This window comes from Corvus cornix, chromosome 3, assembly GCF_000738735.6.
Source record: "Corvus cornix cornix isolate S_Up_H32 chromosome 3, ASM73873v5, whole genome shotgun sequence".
In the NCBI taxonomy this organism is placed as follows: domain Eukaryota; kingdom Metazoa; phylum Chordata; class Aves; order Passeriformes; family Corvidae; genus Corvus; species Corvus cornix.
Genome location: NC_047056.1, coordinates 69,135,002 through 69,157,884, shown reverse-complemented (window position 1 = coordinate 69,157,884; position 22,883 = coordinate 69,135,002). Strand labels below are relative to the sequence as shown.

General features: G+C 34.8%; 1 protein-coding gene across 11 annotated transcripts in view; it reads right to left on the bottom strand.

Moving 5' to 3' along the window:
• Nucleotides 1-22,883, bottom strand: part of LOC104691463 (zinc finger and BTB domain-containing protein 24) — a 71,733-nt gene that overhangs the window by 45,026 nt on the left and 3,824 nt on the right. For 9 of the 11 annotated variants that reach the window (XR_002047155.3, XM_010402968.4, XM_010403020.4 and 6 more), the window contains exons 3-17: nucleotides 22,790-22,853; nucleotides 20,362-20,414; nucleotides 20,184-20,280; nucleotides 17,356-17,471; nucleotides 15,513-15,686; nucleotides 14,687-14,812; nucleotides 12,488-12,562; nucleotides 10,935-11,036; nucleotides 8,923-9,062; nucleotides 8,658-8,838; nucleotides 8,092-8,233; nucleotides 6,017-6,150; nucleotides 5,126-5,282; nucleotides 2,465-2,573; nucleotides 1,986-2,056 (exon numbers count right to left, since the gene is read on the bottom strand). Coding sequence is in view for 10 of the 11 variants with exons in the window: in XM_010402968.4 (XP_010401270.3) it covers nucleotides 1,986-2,056; nucleotides 2,465-2,573; nucleotides 5,126-5,282; nucleotides 6,017-6,150; nucleotides 8,092-8,233; nucleotides 8,658-8,838; nucleotides 8,923-9,062; nucleotides 10,935-11,036; nucleotides 12,488-12,562; nucleotides 14,687-14,812; nucleotides 15,513-15,686; nucleotides 17,356-17,471; nucleotides 20,184-20,280; nucleotides 20,362-20,414; nucleotides 22,790-22,853 (1,741 nt within the window). In the remaining variant the exon portion in view is untranslated. Of the gene's footprint in view, nucleotides 1-923; nucleotides 2,057-2,464; nucleotides 2,574-5,125; nucleotides 5,283-6,016; nucleotides 6,151-8,091; nucleotides 8,234-8,657; nucleotides 8,839-8,922; nucleotides 9,063-10,934; nucleotides 11,037-12,487; nucleotides 12,563-14,686; nucleotides 14,813-15,512; nucleotides 15,687-17,355; nucleotides 17,472-20,183; nucleotides 20,281-20,361; nucleotides 20,415-22,789; nucleotides 22,854-22,883 lie in introns of those variants that run through there. The other 2 variants (XM_019290142.3, XM_019290151.3) reach the window with 2 other exon arrangements.

Sequence of the window (22,883 nt, the reverse complement as noted above, 5' to 3'; positions counted from 1 at the left end):
ATAGGATTTGTTCACTTTGGAGAAGAGCTGTGTATTTTATTAGAAACTATAAAAAGTTATAATGTGGATTTTTTAAAAAGCATACATGTAATTTAAAGAACCCTAGAAAGCTAGAGTATTTTTTTCACAGAGTAGGTGAAATGTTACCTCATTAAAAATTAAAAGCATGTTATCTTATTCAGTCTGTCTTTACAACTTAGGCCTTGTTATATAAATGTAAAATAAATGCCAGACTAGGTCATGAATGAAAATGTATGTGACATATACTGGCAGTACAGAATTTAAGCTTGGCCACAGTAATCTTGTACAGAAACCAGTATGTTATGTTTGAAAGAAAGACAGTAATAGCAGGCTAGGCCCTTGATGAGGGAAAAAGCCCACAAAACCGGGAATTAATGCACTTCAATTTTTAATTTCATCTCCAGGCCTTGGGTGATAATTTAGGCTATGAATGGGAAATCTTGAGACTGAATAGTAGAGAAAGAAAATACTCCAAAGTCCCCAACCTAGTTCCTAGCATAGAGACAGATATTTGTGCATGGTAATTCCTCTTGACAGCAGATCCAAATAAGACAGAAACATTCTTTTAAGAAACTAGGCAGTGGTTAAAGAAGGTAAAAGGGAAGTTAAAACCCTGCAGCTTTTTGGACTACTGAGGTTCAAACCACTGAAACCAACTGGGAATAATTCTAAACCTCAATCCAACTCACAGAATGTGAGGTGCAAAAATCCAGCCTATTTGTGACAGCTGGCCTGCTGCCAAAATCTCACTCCTCACGGATTATTCACTTCTGCCCAGGACAATTACATTTTCTCTGCTGGAAACTAAGTATAACGCAGTTCTGATGTAACAGTAGGATCTTTACAGGAAACAAGAAAATATGCAGTTCTGTCAATAGAGAAAGCAACAAAGTAAGAACATCTTTACCCAAAATGTTTTATTAATATTGTTATCAGAAGGGAGACCTCATGTAATACACAGAATTCCATTTTTTTTTTTTATGGTGTTAGTTTCTGTTGTTAAAGACCAATCTCCATAAGCACAAAAGAGAGGAGCAACAATGACAGATGGGTGAATCTCCCAAAACTTAATCAGACCAAATATAACCTTGACTTGACACCCCTCAGGGCCATTAGAAGATGATGATGAAAGCAGTCTGGGTGTTAAATCTATTGATATGGGTCACCCTGAGAAGCTCTCCCTGGCTGAGGTGTATTACTGCCTAGAGGGCGTGAGACTCATTAGGGGACGCCTAGGGAAAAGCAGTTTGGGATTGTGGGAGATTTATAAGATGAGGAAGCTTTTCTGAGAAGGACCAAAGGCAAGGAGAAGGAAGGATCAAAGTGGATTGGAGGGGAACTAGCATGGATAACAGAGTACGAAGAGGATGAAAGGGGAAATGGGAATATATGCTCAGACTCATTGCATGGTCCTGGGGACATGGAGCTGCAGCAGCCTCACCTCTACTGGGCTTGTGGATTCAGCAATTCATGTGTGTTGCTATCAGATTGAGCAACCCCTAATGCATGTTAAGAGAGCCATTCCTGAACTGATTTCCATCCTTTTAATTACTTCAGGCTGAGCTTACTGGAGGAAGACCAGAAAACCAGACAGTTTTGTGATTTTCTCATTAACTGTTGACTAAGTTCCAGCAATGTTTTGTAACTTTTAAAGAGGTACAGATTCAAGATAGTTAACAAACCACTCAGAAAAGTTACTAGAGGAGACAGAGTCCCATCCTTTGGATTTATTGAAAACTGCAACAGTGCTGGCTGATTTAATGAAAACTATCGCTATTCTGTCACATACATGAGGAACGACACACAGAAATGAGTGCCTGAATCAGTGAAGATAGTAACAAAAAGTCATTTTTCTAGATGGTGAATGTAAAAAGGAAATCAAAACTGGAAAATCTGCATAAATACCAAATCACTAAATGATTGAAATCCATAATTAGATAAAATAGACGTCAAATGATACACACTTTCACCATTCTCCTCAGCAGAAGCTGGAGACTGATCTTCCTCTGATGTCAGTGTTTCTTCCATTTCTCCTCTGTAAATAAAAGTTCATTTATCTTAAGACCTTTATAGATATTACCAAAGAAAGTTGCAGATTTATTAAATGTAATGATGTGGAAATATAATTTGGGTTGTAAAAAATAAAAATAATATATGTTTTATTATCTAAAATGTTATTTTCTTATTGCATTAGAAGGTTGGACTAACAAAAAGCTAATGAAAAAGCATTTAGAAAGAGATTTTTCTGCCACCATATGTACTGATATAAATGTAATATTCCTCAAAGATAACAGATACTGGACTATTTCCTATATATCACAACTAGTCTTAGAGTACTGCTTTAGTTAATTTGTGTGATAAATCCACTGATACCTTTAACACAAAGTGAGGCTAGAATTTTCTTGTGCTCATTTTACACGTTCAGATAATTGGAGTATTTTACCTTGCATCATCTTCTTTCTTTTCTAATGCTTCATCTGTTGGTCTTTCCAAAATCTCGGAATTATTTTCATTCCTGCTTGCTAGGTATGCTCTGCGTAGTATACAGGCTCCTGCAGTACAATTACATGACAGTAATGACTTTAATGCATCTGTATAAAACTAAAGTTATTGGGTTAGGAATACCATTTAATAAATTATTGACAACTTTTTTGAAGTCAACAAAAAGCATATATAACACCACTGAAATGTTATTATACTGTTGATTTCTACAGGTTTAGAGCTTTTTTTTTTCAATTTAAAGAATATAATAAACTGAATCTGGGATATTGGATGGTTATGAAGGCTATAAAGGGAGACAGAACTGAAGGGATTTATCTTATACTTTCATATGTCATGTGTTACTCTGACATTTATTTTATTTGCAAGTGTACAAAGAAAGCTATGAAGAAACAAATTAAAAACATTCAAATAAAAATATAAATAATGTGCATACCTCTACTACTACAGCTGGTTGACAGAAATGAAGAATGTGCTGTTCCTAATAGGAACTCTACTGACTTATTTACTTTGACAAATAGATTTATATATGGCTGTGTGGCTTAAACCCATTTTCATCAGTGGACTTATGAGAGTTTAGACTAGGTCAGGGAACAGCTTACAAAATAGTGACTCAAATGCTGTGAAAATGTAAACTCCATGACTACATATACATTATATACATGACGGAAATGAGTGGGAATGAAGTAAAGAGTCAACACAATTGTGCAAATAAAAAGAATAAAGTGAAACAAAATAGCTAAATTCAAGGAAATGTATCCATAAGCAAAAAAGCTACATTTTTTTTAGCCAAATTTTTATACTACCAAGAGTATAAAATAAATTCTTCAGATTAGAGCAAGCAATTGAGAGCTAGGTTTTGAGAACTAGTGGAAATGGCAGAGTGGTGTATATTGCAGGAAGGAAGCACATAATTAGAAGGCTCTAGAGAGGCCTTAATTTGAAAGCCTCTGCTACAAATTCCTAAATTCTCCCCTTCACAAAATAAAAAAAAAAAAAAAAAGGAGCAGTTACTGATCAGTTTTCAACATGGTTGTCATGAAGAATTATCTGTTTCCAAAATGTCTGATCTAGATTAAAACCTTTCAGGGATGATAAGACAACCTTTTCTTCTATCCAATTAATTCACTAATTTGTTAAATTCTGAGAAGTGAAGAGAAATTTAATATAAATCTGAAAGCACCTCTCCCACTTCAGTACTCTCCCTGCAGTACAGGCTAGAGGTAGACTCCTGATGTTTGTTATTTAGTACACAGTATTGACATTTCATTACCATATGCCATATGAAGAGGATGCTTTTTGTGGTTGTATGAAAGGACACTGCACTGTGTCCCAGAAACTAGACTCATGAACATTTCAATAAGCTTGGAATGTCTGGGAAACAAAGATGAGGCATGGAAATGCAATTTGCCCCTAGGTTTTTTCCGAAAGCGTCTGAGATGAAGCTTTGAACGACAGGTTCTGCAAATATGATTTTCTGACAACACTGGATCTAGAACTTTCTCATAGAAATGTTCAGCCAGTATTTAGTCTGTGTATGAGCTCTGGCCACAGTGAAACTCTTTTAATTACAAAATTTCACAAAGCTATGTGACTAAGTAGTTTAGGTACTATATCTGAGTTGTGAGGATGATTTGCTGATAAGCTGACATACCTCTGAAAAGTTTGGGGTTTTTTTAATAAGAAATCTGTTCTGAGTAAACTGTGCAACCTTGATTTTCTAAGGCTGATTTTTATATTCAGGGACAAGGGTTTGAAAAGTTCTCTGGACTGATTCCAATGCTGGGCATCTACTGAGCTTTCTTTCAGAACAGACTCATCCTGCCTTTCTTGAATGGAAGTTTCTGCCACTGAAAGACCTTTTGATAATGGACTGGGTTGAACACATAATGATCAAAAATTGCCAAAGGTCAATTAAACTTGTGGTGTGGAATGAATCAAACAGATATAATTCATGAAGATATGATTTGACAGACAAACTCAACAATATATGCATCTGTTCAGTTATTCATGCCTGGTGCCAACCTTCCTTCCGGCTTGAAAGAATAAAGTAAAAATCCCTTACTATGAATTCATGGATACTATGCTATTGTATCAATCTGGGTAGGAAGTTACTATTTTTTTTGATCCCAGAATGCAGAACAGGATACACCTGCATACAAGTATTTCTCCCCCTGCCTTTTCTCTCAAGCTGAGAAATTTCATACCTCTAACCTGATTTTGCAAATGGAAAAACCAAGGCAGAGAAATTTGACCGACAGCCACATTGCAAGGTGGTGGCCAGCCAGCCAAAGAATGCAAAAATCTGAAGCTAGAGTCCACTGGTATAGGAGAAAATTGAAAACTGATTCAAAATAGAGGAGGAATTTCCTTTACTGTTATAGCAAAGGATTCCTGTTTTCAGTTCTGTGTAATTCCCTTACTCCAAATTGTAAGAAATTGTGGTACTCTTGTTGATTGACTGGATTATTCCTTCTCTAGACCCTTGAAGCTTTATAAATGGGACATAACTACTAGTTCTTCTCATAAGTATTGTTTTATATACAGATATCAACACAGAAAAAAAGAAGAAAATATTAAGTTGCATTAGTGTGCATTTACTAACCATCTTTTTGTGTATCCTTCAGACAGACAACAGTGTCAGGTAGAAGTCCTTTCTCTGATAAAGCTGACCAGTGATCTGCTGACAGAGGGTAGTTTTCCACTACCCACCCTCCTTTTTCTGAAGCACCAGGAAACCTGTCTTTGTTCGTCTTCATAAGCTATTATAAAATGTCACATTCAGGAATATAAAAAGACTGAAGTCTATCAGCTGTACAAAAAAGACTGCACAATACAAAATTACTTTCTAGATGTTATGATTGTTCCTTATTGTCATTTCAGGTCAATAAAAAGTATGGTATTTATAACTTTATATGTGTGAATGAAATTAAAAATATTTTAAACAAAAAGAGACTAATATGATAGTGATTTTTAAGCTTGCCAATAAAGAATTTACACTCCAGTTTCAATAGCTACATCCCACTGAACAAATTTAAAACAATTCAAGATTCTTGGATAAACCTTCAAACAATTATTTTCAAACTCTTACATCTGGTGTTCACCTCTTTAATAGTGACTAAGAGTATAAGACTAGAGTAAGCATACAATGATCCTTCAGATAATTCTCCCAGCCTTTAACAATTTGTAGCTCAGGTAATTTGCAAGACAGAAATAATTTCTGTATATGTGTGTGAATATATATATACACACAAACACACACACACATATATATATTTATTATATATAGAGGACTATAAAGTAGTCCTCAATAGATTTGCCTTTCATGATCTTCCTCAGTTTCGCCTCAATCCTATGTAAGCGTTCAGGCTATGTTACTTAAAACTAAACTGATCTCTCAAATGGAAAAATTAAGAACATATATGGATAATGTATAAACTGTTACAAGTTGCTCTTAGGAAAAAAGTACTTTCCTTCCTAGTACTTGCAGTCTCACCTCTGCAATAGCTCCCTCCAGTACTTCAGCATGTATTTGAGATGACATTGTAACTTCAGAGACTAATGCACTTTTCATGGCTTCTTCTACCATAGCTTGAACTTCTGGGTGGTCAGCAGTTATCTCTGGTATTCCTAACAATATAGAGTTTTTAAAAGCACTTCACAAAGAAATTAGAAATTGGGAAACAAATAAAGCATTAAAGCATAACTCCAGCACAGCAGTCATTTTAAGCAATACTACACAATTGCACTGAGAAAGAAAAAAACACCAGTTCTGAATGCAGATCTAGAGAGTGTTTCATAACCGTAAATTCTAAGATCTTGGTTTGCTCTCTCAGTATAAAAAACTCAACCTTTTTAACTGTATAGTATTTTCTACCTCTAAGTTAAATATTGTTTCAGTATGAACAGAATGACATTTATGTACTAGAACAATCAGGCACTTGCAACATGCAAGAATTTCCTTTGATTTGATTTGATTTGATTTCTTTTTGATTCCTAAATCAAAAGGTTGACCAGACTAATTTTTAAATCAATACAAATCTTAGATCAAGGCAGTGTATTTTTAACAATCAAGATGCCTGCATTCCCTATGAGGCTCAAAACATTCATAATGGATCCACATTTTGTTATTAACTGCTGGCAAAACAACTGTAATTATTTAAAAGTTTTTTAAGAAACACTCACAGTTAACATGCTAATTTGATAAAATTTGGTGAAGAACTGTTTTAGCCAACTGCAGTATCTATATGAGTATAATTTAGAAAAAATGCCACATTTACTTTTTGTAATTATGTGAAGATTTTTCAATGATTGTATTGATACTTTTAGCATGCACAAATGTACACATTTATCAGGTTACTTTTGCCAAGTTACAAGGTCCCTGGAAAAGGGGCAGCATCTTAATAATTTCCATTCTGCAAAAAACCTCAATGCAGCCCAAACCCAAACATCTCCTTATCCATTAAAAAATTCTGAAACAATCTTATGCTATAAAAAGATATGTAAGGGAAAATACATCCTCTGTTTGCAGTTCAGTTTTGCAATAAAATTGCTTGAGCTCTCCAAAGTTTTTAATTAGGATTAATTTCTCATTAATCCTAATAGGATTTCATACCCCTGTCCTCAAAAGTATTTACATAGCCAGGAATCTGGAAGGTAGCACTGTTTAACTGTTTCAATTTTGGTCTCATAGCTCACTATTATTCTCATAGCTCACTATTATTCTTACTGCAATGCCAATGATTTTTCATCACTGTCAGCACCTGTTTTGCAGCACTAGAAAAATACACCGACCTCTTGTTAGATGTATCTACCCATGAGAAAGTCAAACATGATTCCTTTCTTAGGTGAATAAGGCAAAATGGTCTGATTGTCCATTGGAACCATAACTAGAGCTAACTATAAAAAGGCAAATCTAATTCAATGGAGTGTTTTCATTTCAAAAGAAATTATTTTGAAAAGCCTCCATTAAAATTCCTTGGTAAAAAATCAGACTTGGTTTAAAAGATACTAAAACAACATATTATTTTCACCTTTTCAAAATATTTATTGAATTCTTCAAGCTGCAGAAACCTAGGCAGCTTAAGAAGTCAAAATGTGACCAGAGCTGGAGCGACTTACAAATGTGCCATCTGTGACAGCATACTTGGAAGGCTGCTCCAAAGTGAAAAATTTCTTGATTGTGGATTCATATCAGTCCAGCTGACAAGCTGCTTTCTTGAGGAGTATTTCATTTTTGCAGAGATTTAACTTGTCAGAAAGTCATTAAAATGGAATGTTTTTAACCAGTATCAGTCAGAACCAATTTCTTCTTTCAGCTCAGAGTTCAGAAAACTCTTTTTTACATGGCCCTCAAATTCAAAGGATTTATATATATATATATATATGTAAAAAATACTGAATTTTACTAAGCTATTCCTTTCACTGCCATGTTATTTTAGTTCATATTTAATGCACAGCAATCATAACAACTTCTGCAACTTTTTCTAAGTCAAAGTGACAGCAACTGCTTCAGTTAAATAACATAATGCAAATAAGACAGCTTCAAAGACCATGGAACAGTTTATTCACCTGATTCTTCTGATTGTTCTTCTGATTCCAATCTATTTTTCACTGCTGCTATAGCCTTTTCTACTGCATCCTTTCGCAATTCCTCAATGTTTTTTTCTCTTGATTCTTTATATTGTTTCATGAGTTTGTCCATATCAAGAACCTAGTGAAATTATTTGAAAAAATGCAAATATCACAGATGACAAATATAGCATCTGATCCAATTTCTATAAAATGAAATTATTTTGGAAAAGCTCTGCAAATTTCAGAAAAAAATACATCTAATTCAAGTGCAGGGCTGGGTTTTTTTTGAAAAAGAAATTATTTTAAATTTGCATTTCTATTTAATTATCTTAGATACAAAGTTATTCATAATATTCTAATGCTAAGACAAATAACTGCAATGTAAGCGGGTATATAAAAGTATTTTTGATCTGTAGCTACTTTTATAAAAATGAATTTCACTAAAATCCTATGTTTCCTCTGTAATCCCTATATTTGTAATGTGAATAACACGACAAGAATGTGCTTAACTGATGCCCAAGCCCCAGCTGATACTTTGCTACCTAAGATATTTATGAACCTACCTTTCCTTTATAATTGTGTGCAATTACATTACAAATAGTCGTTCTTCCAGAGAATGGAGGACCAAATACAAATACTTTACAAGGAGAAACTGGCATTGGAGGTAAGAGGTAAGGCCGTGGATTCAACATAAATTTTTTCAATGCCTCTTGGGATGACAGTACATACATTTTACCTAGAAAACTTAAAACAGAAGAGAAGCTAACAGATATAGACAGTTATCTCATAAAACAGATATGAAAATTAAGAGTGTCAAATTCCACTAACCTGACAGCAAACTCTGCATTTCCCATTACAATGTCCCCTTCCTTTAGAGCCACGGGACACACTTGTCCCCACCGGCTCCTACGCCATCGGTATCTGGGTGCTATCAGCTTGTAAGATGACAGAGCTCGGAAAAGTTCATCCTGTTTATTAAAATAGCAATAACAGCAAATGTAATTTTTGTCTGAAGTTACATATGCCTTTTTATTAGACTTTTTTGAAACCTTTTGATGGAAAATAAGCAAACTTAAAAAGAAAACCACACAATGCTTTTTAGAACTATTTTTTTTTAATTATATATTTCAGAATTGTAGGACAATTTTAAAGAGAAATTACTTCATTTTTCAGATTTATTTAAAAGAAATAGTATTTTAAATAGCTCCTGTAGGCTTTACTTACCATTTTTAGAAGTTTAAAATTATAAAGAGCCACTTATTGAAGACAACAGAAAATGGCTAAGATTTATTCTAAAGGGTACGAAAAAAGGACCATGATCTGTGTCAGGGAATAGCAATGTTAAAATATCTATTTTAGGCATGCAGAAATATCATATGATAGGAATAAGTTTAATAGCCTTTTTACAGTGAGTGAATCCTAAAGTCATGGTGACTCTAAATTCGGAATAGTACAGACAAGTGCTGGCTGTGAAGAACTGCAGAAGAACTTTCAGAACCTACAAAGCCAGGCATTAAAATAGCAGTTCTACACAGAAAATTATGGATTTTCACTGACTGTCACTACTCAAAATAGATCCCTCTGTGAAAACATGTTGTCAATGCCCAAGAGCAGTCAGAAAACCAACTTGAATGTTAGGAATGTTGAGCAAGGAGAGAATAGATAAAGGTTTATGTTTTAATTGTTTAAATATTGCCCTCATCTTTACTGCAATGTGCCTCCTGCTGCTCTAATCTCAGAAAGTACACAGTAAAACTGGATAAGTTTCAGAAAAAAGGTAATATAACTGATCAATTCCACAAAAAGATTGTCATGTAAGAAGGAATAAAATTATACAGACTGGAATTCTTCTATATAGCTACATAAGAGCAGGACAGAAGTCTGAAATAATGAGTTATTAGAGGGTAGATGTAGAGAACCAAACGATTCAGTGACTTCTGCGTATAAACTGGAGGACACTGCAAGTTCAACACAAAGGGAAGCACTTCTGTACCTAAAGTTCAGTTAAGATGCAGAACTCTTTGCCCTGAATACTGTGGTTACTAAAACCTTACACACAAACTAAAGCAGACACACTAACTAACTAACTAATAAATACTGATGACCTCTGACACAGAAAGTCTTTCACTTGTGAATTTGTTAAGAACTGAGAATACAGAAAAGTGAAGGGAGGGGTATTTCTCTGAAAATGTGGGGTCTCCTCATTACAGTTCTGTTCATATATTCAAAGTTTTATTTAAGAAATAGGAAAGATGATTGCAACTAAATATAGGCAACAACATTCATGCAAAGACTTCTGGTTTTCAGTTTTATTTGGAAGGGACACAAATTATAGTTGCTATGATTCAACAAAATTCAGCACTCATTTGTCATGTTTCTAATTAATTACAGGAAAATAGAATGAATGTGAGCTCAGTTATGGAGAATGCTGCTAGATTTGGATTAGCATCTTGTTTCTTATTCAGGAAAAGAGTAGACTGAGCTAAGAGTCAGTTGCTGAGATTGTTATCCTTTGGCTAAAGTTTCTTTATTTCCTTGGAAGGAATTAAGTTTTCCTCTATTGCTAAAACAAACATTTTTTTCAAAGCTTTATTATAATCATTACCCTTTTTTTGGGAAATGACAAATTTTTTTTATTTTCATACTTTTTAAGTGGATTTCAGCCCCAGAATTACCTTAAATTCTCATTTCTGAAAGGTAAATGCTTAAAAAATGCCCTTATTGCATGGTAAAAAAACCTAGTTGTTGTGAAACAAAGATGCTCTAGTATAAGCTTACAGCAGAAAAGAAAAATAATTCTAGTTATTACAGTCAATCACACTTTAGAAAAGCACACTTACATTTTGCTTTCCCTCCAGTGTTTCTTCTTCCTGTTCACTTTTAAGTCTGGTTATAGGAGCTGCATTTTGAACATCCATAGACTGAAGCCGGCCTACCACTGCCTGAAGAGAAAATAAGTCTTGATTCAGTACCAATCACTGCTTTTGTCATCTGAAGGGCCCCTGAAGTGTATTTAAAACTGTAACTTATTGTTTATATAATGGCTACATAAACACTAAGGCCCAGTTTCTACCTCAGGCCCATGCTAGTTATTGAGTTGGGTTTTAACAAGCTATTCGGTAGATACAGGAAGTGCAAAATGCCAAATCACAGCCTTTCTATCTCATTATGCTGTGAATCCCAAGCCTACTAAAGGACTAGACTGTGAAGGTTTCCCCCAAGGCAGTGCAAATACTCTGATGAGCTCCAATCTGAAAAAGAGGCAGATCTCTTTGGGAAATCAGATTACACACATTCAGAAGCAATACAACTTTGAGTAGTTTATTTTAAACTGTATTTAAGCCAAATGTCTACCAATGAGAATCAGATGATATTAAATTTATTTGAAGTATTTCCTGAATGTAATTTTGATTGAATGCAAGTATTCTTGAAATGAAAAAGCAAACTGTGTCATGTTTGGTCTAGTTTTATAATAGGTCTTTGCCTAACTTGTAGGTAAAATAGTTGGAATCATAACATAACTTGATTGCATTTACTATAAATTTTGTGTTGTAATGTTCACAAACAGATCATAAATGAGGAAATCATATGTTCTAACACTGCAAAATTACTGGATTTTTTCCCATAGGACCACTCTTAGTAGTAAAGTTAAGTATAAAATGAAATAATTAACTTACAGAATTACAATACAATTTGTTTCAAACAGAGGAGAAAATGCAGGAGAAGCTCACTTCCTACCTTGTCAAAGACAATCTCCTACTTCATTCTCAACCCCATACTCTAGGTTCTGATTTGAAGGAACTTTTAGTTGTGAGGCAGAGGATAAGATTATTTATCTTCAAAATTTACCATTGTAAAATTTACCATTGTAGGTTTTTTAACAGAGAGAACAAGTTGCTCTGTCACAAGCTAAAAATCTAGACACAAGCACTCAGCAGAATTCTTACAAGAATCAGGAGTCTTCCATTACCTTGCAAAAAATAGCAAAATTAATAAAAATTATAATCCATTATATAATATATATCTAGTTTTAGATACAAGCATCAAATAAAACAGTATTGTAAATATATCATACCGAAAATGTTTTAATTTCTCATTATATTTTACATTAATACAGATCAGAAAAAGCACTGAAACCTGATGGAGATAATACAAAAGTTTGTAGCCTGCCTGAAAATATTCTCATGCAACATATATGTAAACCTGGGGACAGACCAGTGAATCCTACAACTAATAGAAGAAGGAAAGCAAGTATTTCAAAAGTCATGTTTTCTAATAGTAAATGAATGCCTTTTAAACACGACTTAAAATTTTGCCAACAGGAAAACAATCCACAGAATTGAGAAATTATTTTCTAGTGGAGGTTAACTTAGCTGGTGCATAGTTTATTTACCTCAAAGACATGATCTGGTTGCTGACTTCCATCCACTTCAATAAGATATCGACAATCCTGGTCAGTCAAGAATTCCTGTTTAAGAACAAAGACATAACTGTCAACTGAGTATGGTTAACCAGATAATGACACTGAAACTCATTCTGTTCCTACACATATCAAAGGCTGGACTCCTGGGGGCTTCAATCAAAATTCATTGCATTAATGGCTTATAAAATCTTCTGGAGAGGAACTTTGATTTGATGACAGATAAATATAGTGATAATTCCAAAGTTGGGGTTACAATGGGTTCAGAAGATAACTTAGATGTCTTAGTTCAAATGCAAGAGAGCTAAAAGATATCAAGATACAGTAACATTTTGTGTATGAATTCAACTTTTAATTGTCTAATTCCACCTTAATTCTTTGCTGGAAAATGATGACAATGTCAATTAATACATTTCTTGGAAATGCCAATCATTAAACCAATGTTTTAATTTTGGTCCTGAATCCCAATTCCTTTAAAATTTGGACCATGTATTTTATTTTTCTTATTTTAAATTTTCATGCTAGAACATAAGGTCTTAGACTAAAATAAACATCCCACGTCAGTTGTTAATGCCTCTCTCTGAGGACTGAGAACACTCATTCCATTCCTGACAAATGCTGGTCTCACCTCAGGCCTAAAAATGCCTATTGAAGGTGACTTTACAACTTTGAAGGTAATCAATTCCAGTTCTTCGCTACATTTATGGTCAGAGTTCATTTCCTGGCTTACTTCATCTAGTCTGTCTTCTATACTGTAAATTAAATCATCTGCCCTATCTGTGGTAGAAATAGATCATAACTATTTCTTTCTAATAGTCTTCTAAAGAGAGGATAATAGTTTGTACTTTCTCTTATATACAATGGTCTTACAGTCTTATTAGTACATCCATAATATTTGAGTTCAAACAATAGCATCTCATTTATTGACTCAGTTTTGACTAAATCCCCACAGATTGCAGACCGTCTGAAGTACTGAAGTCTAGCCAATTTTTTCACATGTTGTTGTTCATTAGGTTTCCTTCCTCACTGTAGTATTTCACATTTATTTCTAGTCCACTTAATCCCAACAATTTATCAAGAAATCAAAGTGCATTCTCCAAAGTTCATTCCACCTCTCTCCCTATCAGTGCAAACTGCACATCTTACAATATTTTTGTTTCATTTTCAATTTCATCATCTCAAATTCTGCCTGGGGCAATGATAAAACCCCGTGTTCTTTTAAGGTAAAGACCATTTACCTTAAAATGGTAAAGCAATTTAATCTAAACAACTTTTCATTAGTTCACTTATAAGAAATCGTGTGATATTGTGTAATGATCAAAGGTACCACTTGTCTTTCCCCTTCACAGCAGTAACAAGTTTGTTACTCTAGCAAAGAACATTATAGCACTTCTACACAATTTTATCTATAGGTTTAACTAATCCATAGAGAAATTGAAAGGTATAAACTGTAACTGTCAAGCAGGCATCAAAAATGAGGATTTTGCAGTTGCTTGAACCAAGAGATTAAAAACAAAACCACCAAAACAACAACAACACCCACCCCCCACCCCCCCCCAAAAAAAAAAAAAAAGAACAGACTATTCCTTTGGACCTCTGGCTTTTTTTTTTTTTTTTGGGGGGGGGGTGGGGGTGGGAAAGAGGGGAAGAGAGAAGAGGCATACAGTAAATCCACCTTCCTGAACACAACAGGGAAAGAAAACGTAATTGCAGCAGAAACTAAAGTGGTAAAACAAACTAATGGGCTAATTACTGTGTATATAAATCTGCAGGCAATGAAGCAGGTAAGGAAGGGAATCTATTGGAATGGAAAACAATGGATGCAGATTACTTATGGGATTGCATTCTGGAGTGGACTCTCGTAATGGTGATGAAACACTGGAGTCTTCAAATATTTCAGTTACTAGATTTAGAAAGCATCTGTGGTGGCAGGTATGGTTTCACTTTTAAAAGTCAAAGTGGATTACTTTATCTTGACTCCAGAGTGTAAACACCTGCAGATGACAACTTTGTATCACTGATTTCAGAATAAATTTCAGAATTTGGGGATATGTTGAAGCATGACCACACCTCAATACAACAAATCTCAAACAAAAAACCCCAATAAAAACAGTGTAAGATATTTTAAGAATCGTTTGTTATGCATAATCATACTACTTTGCTTTTTCTTACTTCTAAAGGTTGATGCATTATATCCTTGTATATTCCAATTCTTCTCTCTGCATTCTCAAGAAAATCTTCAGGCCTCTGCACTAATTGATTAAATGATGCTAATTTCTTTTGTGGATCTTCTGCAGTCTGCAAAACAGAATTTCAAGATACAGAAATAAAGTAATAAAGTAATTTTTGTCTTCACTCAAATTTAAATAAAGTAGCTTTGGAGAGTATTGCGATGAGTATTAGTCCAGTGATTGCTGACCATGATCCTATCCTGATGAAGTGTAGTTTCTATGAACTGAGAGCAATGTGCCTAGAACTTACATTGATAAATCTCTGGCCCCTATTATAAAAATTTGACCTGAATTCAAAAGTAATACCTTCATGAAGAAAAAAAAAAAAAGAAAATCCATTTGTAGTACTGTAACACCAAAACCAGAAAATAAGCTAGTGTCCTGAAAATACTAGTATGAAGTTGCTACAATAAACAAAAATTAAGAACTCTTTTATTTATCTAGATCAAGAAACAGGCAGTGTAGAGCCACCCTTCTCCTCCTGATACACACTTTTAACTTATGGCAAGAAACAGATCAGTGACTTTTGAGTCAAAGACTGAGTCCAGGTTACGCTATGCAATGATTAACATTTGCTGTCATTTAAACCTACTGCTTATGTGTTATCCCACATCTCTTGAAGTAGGAAAGAAATGGAATTAAGATTAAATTTGAGCAAAATAAATTCGTAACATAGTATGGTGATATTTTAGAAGATCAGGATTTCTTCTGCTTTGTCTAAAGTACATTGTAGTATTTTGCACTGTTTAGAAATTAGCAATGTTTACCTCTTCTTCTCCTTCTTCTTCTTCCTGCTCCTCATCTTCTTCTTCATCCTGATCTTTCTCTTTCTTATGCTTGTCAGTAACTTTAGGATCCCACTGGCTCCTCTGATATATCTCCCCTGAATCAGGATTTTGCCTTAGTCCTGATATTCTTTGGCATAAATCATAATCTGGACACTAGCAAGGAAAAATTAAAAGGAAATCATGTGCTTATTGTCCTGCTATAACATCTTTTTCTTGGAGAGACAAAATTTCTCTAAATTGGTCTACTAATAACAGTATTTCATTATTGCCACAGTTATCTACAATCTTCCTTCTTCCTTTCTTTTTGAGCTAATGAAAATAGTTACAACTCTGACATATCTGTGAAAACAGCTTCAATCCATTGAAACCAAAGGCAAACTTATTTCTTTGACTTTGGGGCAAGGATTTTTAATGTACATTTAGTCTCAGTCCTTTTCCTGGAGGAGATCATGTTACTACATGAAATGAAGAATTTCATTTTTCTTTCTAGTGTAGTTAGTATCACTCTTCTATTTGTAGTGTTACTCATGAATACTCTCAAGAACAGGGATTGCTCACTACCTAGTATTAAAACAAAGATTGACTTTCTGAAAAAATCAAGTTTGCCTGAAAAGCAGCACAAAAATATGTTTCTTTGATGTTTTAGGATCTCTCCGAGACCACAGAAAAAAGGTTTGAAGTAGGCATTCACCAATTTTCATTATGCATGTTCAAGCAAATTCAGTCTTAAAAGTATGGGATTAAAACAAACACTGAGTTAAATCTGAAAAGTGATAGAGTAGGTCCATACCCTGAGGCTTAGCATCTGACAAAACACACAAGAGATGCCAACTAGAATCAAAATCCCAATGAGAATGTAGCACACCACCAGACGCTGACTATTCAGAGCTGTCTCAGCAGCTCACTCTGCACATTCAAAGGAGAAGACAAAAATGATCTAGTTGATTATAAATAAAACACTGCTAGAGGAAGGGCCTGAAAGCGTGTTCGTGACCATAGGTACGGTTATTTTGTCTGCACGGAGTCTGGCACAGTTCGGTGTGGGCCAGCCAGAACCCTCCCCAGTGAATAGCTGGGCACAATCTGGAGAATGGCACAGGCTCAGGCCTTTCCCTGTGGGCAGTTTGGGCACTGCCACCCCATTCTGACGAACAAGACAGCTTAGCAGTGTTTGGCCAAAGCAGTTGGCCTGATGTCTGCAGAGTCCCTCTTGCCTTGTTTTGTTTATAATGTGGACGTAGCAAGCAAGTCCATTCTTTTAAGTTACATTGAGAAAGTCCTCTAAATCCCACACTGATTTTTTTTTTTTTCTCTGGTTATACCAGAGTCACCTTTGTAAAATATCTGGCATGACATATCACTGCTCATGAAGAAATTGAGATTTGTGAACAAGATGAATTAATAATGAAGCAGTTTCACAATTAGTGACAGAAAAATAAAACTATTTGCTTTTTAACTTCCATATGTGAGAAGTTTCTTCCTGCATTACACAAGTGGCAGATGTACATGTGTCCAAAATCCCATAATAATCATGTAATTCAAAGTTTCCTTTTCTTGAAAACCTGTATCTTCTAATTGGTAGAGGTGCAAAGACTGTAACTGCTGCTGAAGTTTTAGGACATGTTCATTATTTTACTTGAGCAACGCTTATAATGCAACAAACCAGTGAAATTCTATTCCAATATAAAAGAGAAGAATTTATCATTCCTCAATAAATTCTATACTCAAGTATACAGAGAAAAATAATATATTTGGCATACATAGCATATGAGTCAACTAATAATTACAAAAAATACTAGGAAGTTACTGAAGATGACATTACCTTAATGTTAATCAGGACATCCGGTTTTAATTTTAGATTCATTATTTTCTCTATTTGCTGTGGAACAGTCATGTTCCTTCTCTCTGAGAGAGAAGGAAATCCAGTGAGAACATAACCTGCCAAATACATTTTATTGAACATATTTTTAGAGGGTTTGTCAATTACAGAGCTAGTTATACCCATCTCCTTCAAACAATACATGTAGTGGTACAATTTTAAACCATGTACATGACATAAAACTGCTAAAAATCCTGTGCACCCATGTCTGCTGCAGATGAAATACAGACAAAAAGGTGTGTTGTTTCCAGCTTTATAGAGTCCTCTCAACATTTGTTAACTCAATAAAAAACTTGTAGATATGAAAGATCATACTCAGACCACCTGCTTTAAGTGCCTAGCTCAGACACTGTAGTGCCTAAAAAGTAACAAGCTTTCAGTGACCATTTTTGCCACTAAGACTTAATAAAAGGCAGTGCAAAAAATAGCCACTCTTAGATTTAAAGCATTTAAACTAGGAGTCTAGGCTTTTTATACATCCTTTAAATGTTCTGGCTTCCATGGACAATGAAGAAAGTCTGAACCACTCTCCTGCCTTTCAAAAGGAGACACTATGCACTCTATATGCACATGGATAATTTGGTAAGCATTTGTTCACTCAGGACTCCCAATGCTGAGACCTGTTTGGCAAACAAACGTTGGCTAGATATGACAAGCAGAGCGGTAATAACATCTTTTTCCTAGTATTACAGTGCTCAGCCCCACAGATGAACTTGTGGCTTCAAGTTCCTAGGACAGTACTATAACTACTGATGGCTGCATGCATGCAGTAAGAACTACTGAATAGCAACAGAATCAATATTCATAAGGTCAGAATGAGAGACTAAACAAAAATCAGGTGGATGGTTTTAGCCAAATAATAAGAATATTCCCTTAAAGGAACAGTACATGCTCAGAATTTTATGTAATAACATTTAAATGCAAGTCTGAGCAGCACAAAAACGTAGCAGCAGTGTTTGCAAGAGGTGTTAGGAGTGAAGACTCCTACTTCTTTGGGAAGCTACTACCCATAGGTGCAAAAGAAGAAGAGGATAAGCAAGGGAGAGCATAATATATAGTCATTCCTCTAGGAAAGTAAAATCCTGGATTCTAAATTGTTGATAATTTTAGAGAATTCTAACTGGTACTGAGGTGTGAAGATGGTGCACAGCCTCTGCTTATCAATACATCCCAGATAACAACAGCTGATGTGGGGAGAATGGGAGTGTAACGTGGGAAACCACTCTCTGAGAGAGTGTTTGCCCCCAAATCAGTATGTGGGGAGACTAAAAATCATACCTAAGGCAACTATCAACTAGATCAAAAAGTAACCAGGGGATTACCAAGAAGCTTTCGAGACACGTTTATTGTGTGCACTGTTTATAAACTTGTATTTTACAAACACTAAAAGTAAAAAACCCAACCTTTCATACAGTTTCTAAAACCTTTAATGAATAATTTACAGTGAATTAACTGATTAGTTCCTGCTGAAAACCTACTTAAGGTTCCCAAGGATTCATTAAGATAGTAGTTGATAAACAAAAAGTTATTAGAACTAGAAAATACTAAACAAAAATTGGTTTTGGAGGTCAGTTCTAGTTGGTAGGAAAAATAGTGAGGATGTTGGTAATTCTATTCTTTCCTACCTTGGGGCATCTGTAATGCAGAAGGTGTCTTGGCTACAAGAACCAAACTTTACAGTCATGTTTACAGTCTCCAGGACCTCTGTGCTCCTCTGTGATATACACATCTTCAGATTGACTCAAGGAGGGGAACTCCAGTAACAGAGAAGCCTCTTCATGCCTTTACCGAAGTCCTAACATACGGATTAAGAGACTGGCATTTCTGCTGCTACCTCTTCCAGCAGCTTCTTGTGTCCCTTTTTTGTTTTTTAAATTTCTTCCCTATCTCTCTGTCTTTTTTATACTGTTTTAAAAGCCTGGTTTCACCAGGTAAGGCTGCATATTTTGCAAAACTGTTGAGTCTTGTACTGGAGAAGGAATAAAACCCATTGCAACTGAAAGCTTAAAAAAAGCAGGCTAATTTTTAGAGCAGTAGAAACTAACATTTTCTTGGCACTACACCTGTCTCTCTCCTACAATGGAAATTTCAAATAAAAGTCAAAACAAGAAAAAGAAACGACATTTCCTTTTTACTTCCTTTCCTCTTAGCAGTATATTTGTTTTCTCATCAGGGAAGCAGGTTCAGACACTAGCAAGATTTGCAGCACTTGTCTTGACAGCCTCAATTAACATAATCTTTCCTCAAATAGAAGAATTGTAGCCACTATCATTACTATTCTCATCCATCTTACTCTGTGTCACAAAATGCAAAGGGAATAAATAACACTGTAAGAGGAAAAAAAAGCTGTATAACTTTGCATTTTCAATAATCTGTTTTCCTTATTTTTCATTATTTAAAATGTTTAAAATGTTTTTGCTGATGGGTTTTTGTTATGTTGTTGTTTTAGAAGTATTGAAGAATAAAATGTCTGTGTTTTAAATCCTAAAATTCTTCTAGACAGATAATATTGTCAAATAAGAGTCATATCCATACTTAAAATTTTGGGAAAATCATTTTCTCAAAATTAACACAACATTGGACCAGTATGACACTTTCTGATCTCCCATACTGGCAAGTTAATCCCTAAACACACTTTCAGTTTATTGATAGTCCACAACCTGAAGAGCACAAGAAAAGGCTAGAATTATATTTGAGCACCAATGGATGTAAAATGGATGTAAAATTATAGCTAGCACATTCTAAGAAGTTTAGGCTATAAATATACTTGCCAAAATGAGCAACTTCTGGCGACTCAATCTTTTGCAGAATCATTTCTGTAACCCATTCCTCAGGAATACTTTGACCTTGACAAAGCAATTCTTGACACTAGGATAAAATGCAGAACATAGTCTTATATAGCATGTGTTTGTCAAAAATGTGACAAAACTTACAAGATTAGATCTTTACCTTAAGTCCATATTCTGTTTCTTGTTGAATATTCATTTGAATTACTTCTGAAGCTAAGGAAGCATATCAAACATAAGAAAATTAAATTAATTTATACAAAATATTTTCCAAACAGACATGTACATGCAGATACATACTTACATACACATACACACAGAGGAAGATATATGTGTGCTCCAAGCAACCAGACTATTTTTGAATGAACAGCCATTATATTTAGGGCCGTTATTATAGTTCGCCCATCCAGAACCTGCTGCCTTACGGCAAGGTCTGGGTAGGAGTTTCTCCCTATAATTTAACCCTGTATATACTACACAAAAATGCACAACAGCAGCTCTGCAAGATTATCTGAACGACTGATATAAATTAAATCAGCATTACTATCTTGCAATTCAGAGATGAGTATTTGAGCTCAATCACTTTTTAAATTAAAAACCAAGATTTAGAAGAACTGTTTAGACACACAAAATCACACAAAATCATCTCCTTTTAGAAAAGTGACATCCATCAAATTCAAAGACTGCCCTATGTCTCTATGGACAGTGACATCATACTAGAACGACCCTGGAAGTTGTTCACACTACTGTATGAATTAAATAATCAGACATTTAACAAAAGTTTTAAAGAATGATTCTTAAGGCTACATTTTTATTACTAATAAACCAGGCCAGGGAAAGGTCCTGAAGCCAGGTGACTCATGCCTATACAGCCATAATCTTTCTTCTCAAAACACAGTGGCTGTTTTCCAACTGTTCCTACTAGGAATGATGACTGTTGCACATCTTACCTTTCATACTATGGATAGGTGTTTGGGAGAACAATATTTGCCATGGGCCAAAACAGAGACAGGGAATGTACTAATAAACAATACAGGCAACTGAAATTCAGCAATCTGTGTGCACGCTGGCCCTGTTTTACTTATGAGTATTGACCCATTCATCGGATAAATTAATAGAAAGTATTTCATCATTTAAAAGATTGAGAACATTTAAAACATTGAGAATAATTTTCTGCCTTGGTTTATTTTTAACACAGCACAGGACAGATGTTGATACACTGGAGCAAGTTCAGTGGACAACACCAAAACCATCAGAAGAGTTGAACAGCCTAAAGAAGAGGAGAGGCCAAAAGAACTGGCCTTGTTCACCCTGGCAAAAACCAGACAGCTCTTACTGCTATCTAAAACTATTTACTAGGAGGTCACAAAGACAGAACCACAGTCTGCACAAAAGTGCAGTTAGGACAGGAGGCAACAGACATGAATAGGAACATGAGAAATTCGAATGGGGTAATTAGGAAGCAATTTTTCATCAAGAAGGTAGTCAAACATTGCAAAGTGTTTCTCTGGGAAGAGGTGGAGTCTCTGTCCTTGGAGGTATTCCAGACTGAACTAAGCAGCCCTCTCTAGTTGACTCTGCTTTGACAGGAATGTTGGACTCCGTCACCTCTGGAGGTTCTTTCTGAACTAAATTGTTCATGTTTATGTATGTTGAATTTCTTTGTTTCTTTCTTTTCTGATGTAGAAAATGAAAAAATTTTACTAGCATAAGTTGAAACGAGTGTGTACACACATGTGGGTTCATTAGCTAAAAGAAGATTAAAAGAAGTACCATGAACAAAATAAGAAAAGAGTAATTCCCTGAATGTACTAGAAACAAGGCTTACAAATGCAGTAATCAAGATTTAGATCAGTTGCTAAGAAAAACTTTCTAATGGCAAAGAGTGTGTTACAGCGATAGACTGCCCAGAAATTTTTTAAAACAAATTTGATGAACATTTGTCAGTACTGGATTAAATACATTCAAACAGAGTGGATTGGCTTAAGTACATTCCTAAGGTCCTTTCTGATTTTGGTATGATCTATTTTTTGGACCAGGTATTAGTTTTTTTCCTTGTTATACAATACTATGAATTAAAAATTCTATACGTACCTAAGTCAAAAAAGAACTTTATTAAAAGTGAATTTTACCATGTTACAATTCCAAATCTTCAAAAGAAGATAAAGACACTTCATTTGATAAATAAACTCTGCTTCCTGGAGTACATTCCCTTGTACTGGACACTGCACAAACAGAATGGAAAGACCCTCCTATTTTTTCATGGTCTGCACTGGAAAATATCTGTGCTCTTTGAAGTTGAATGAGTTGCCCCCATGATTACAAGAAGGGTCACATGGATCCCCTTACATGATTGGGAATAGAATTTGATTATGATGAAAAAAAACCCACAGTGATTTTTCTAAGCCTTTCAATAACTAAAAGGCCACTATCAGCAATTTTATTCGTGGTAAAATGGTTATTTAGTCCTTATCAGAAGTGTTTGCTGCAATCAGAAACATGCCCTTTGAATTACAGGGAACAGTGAGGGTATTCTAAACCAAAAGCTATTGTGAAGCCAAAGCAATGTTCCAAATATAGCATATGTTTACCTTCTATGAAAATGCAGTTCCATCTCTGTGCTAGTTTTCCAGCTAATGTTTTCTTTCCAGAACCCTTAAAATGAAAAATACACTTTTAAAAGAA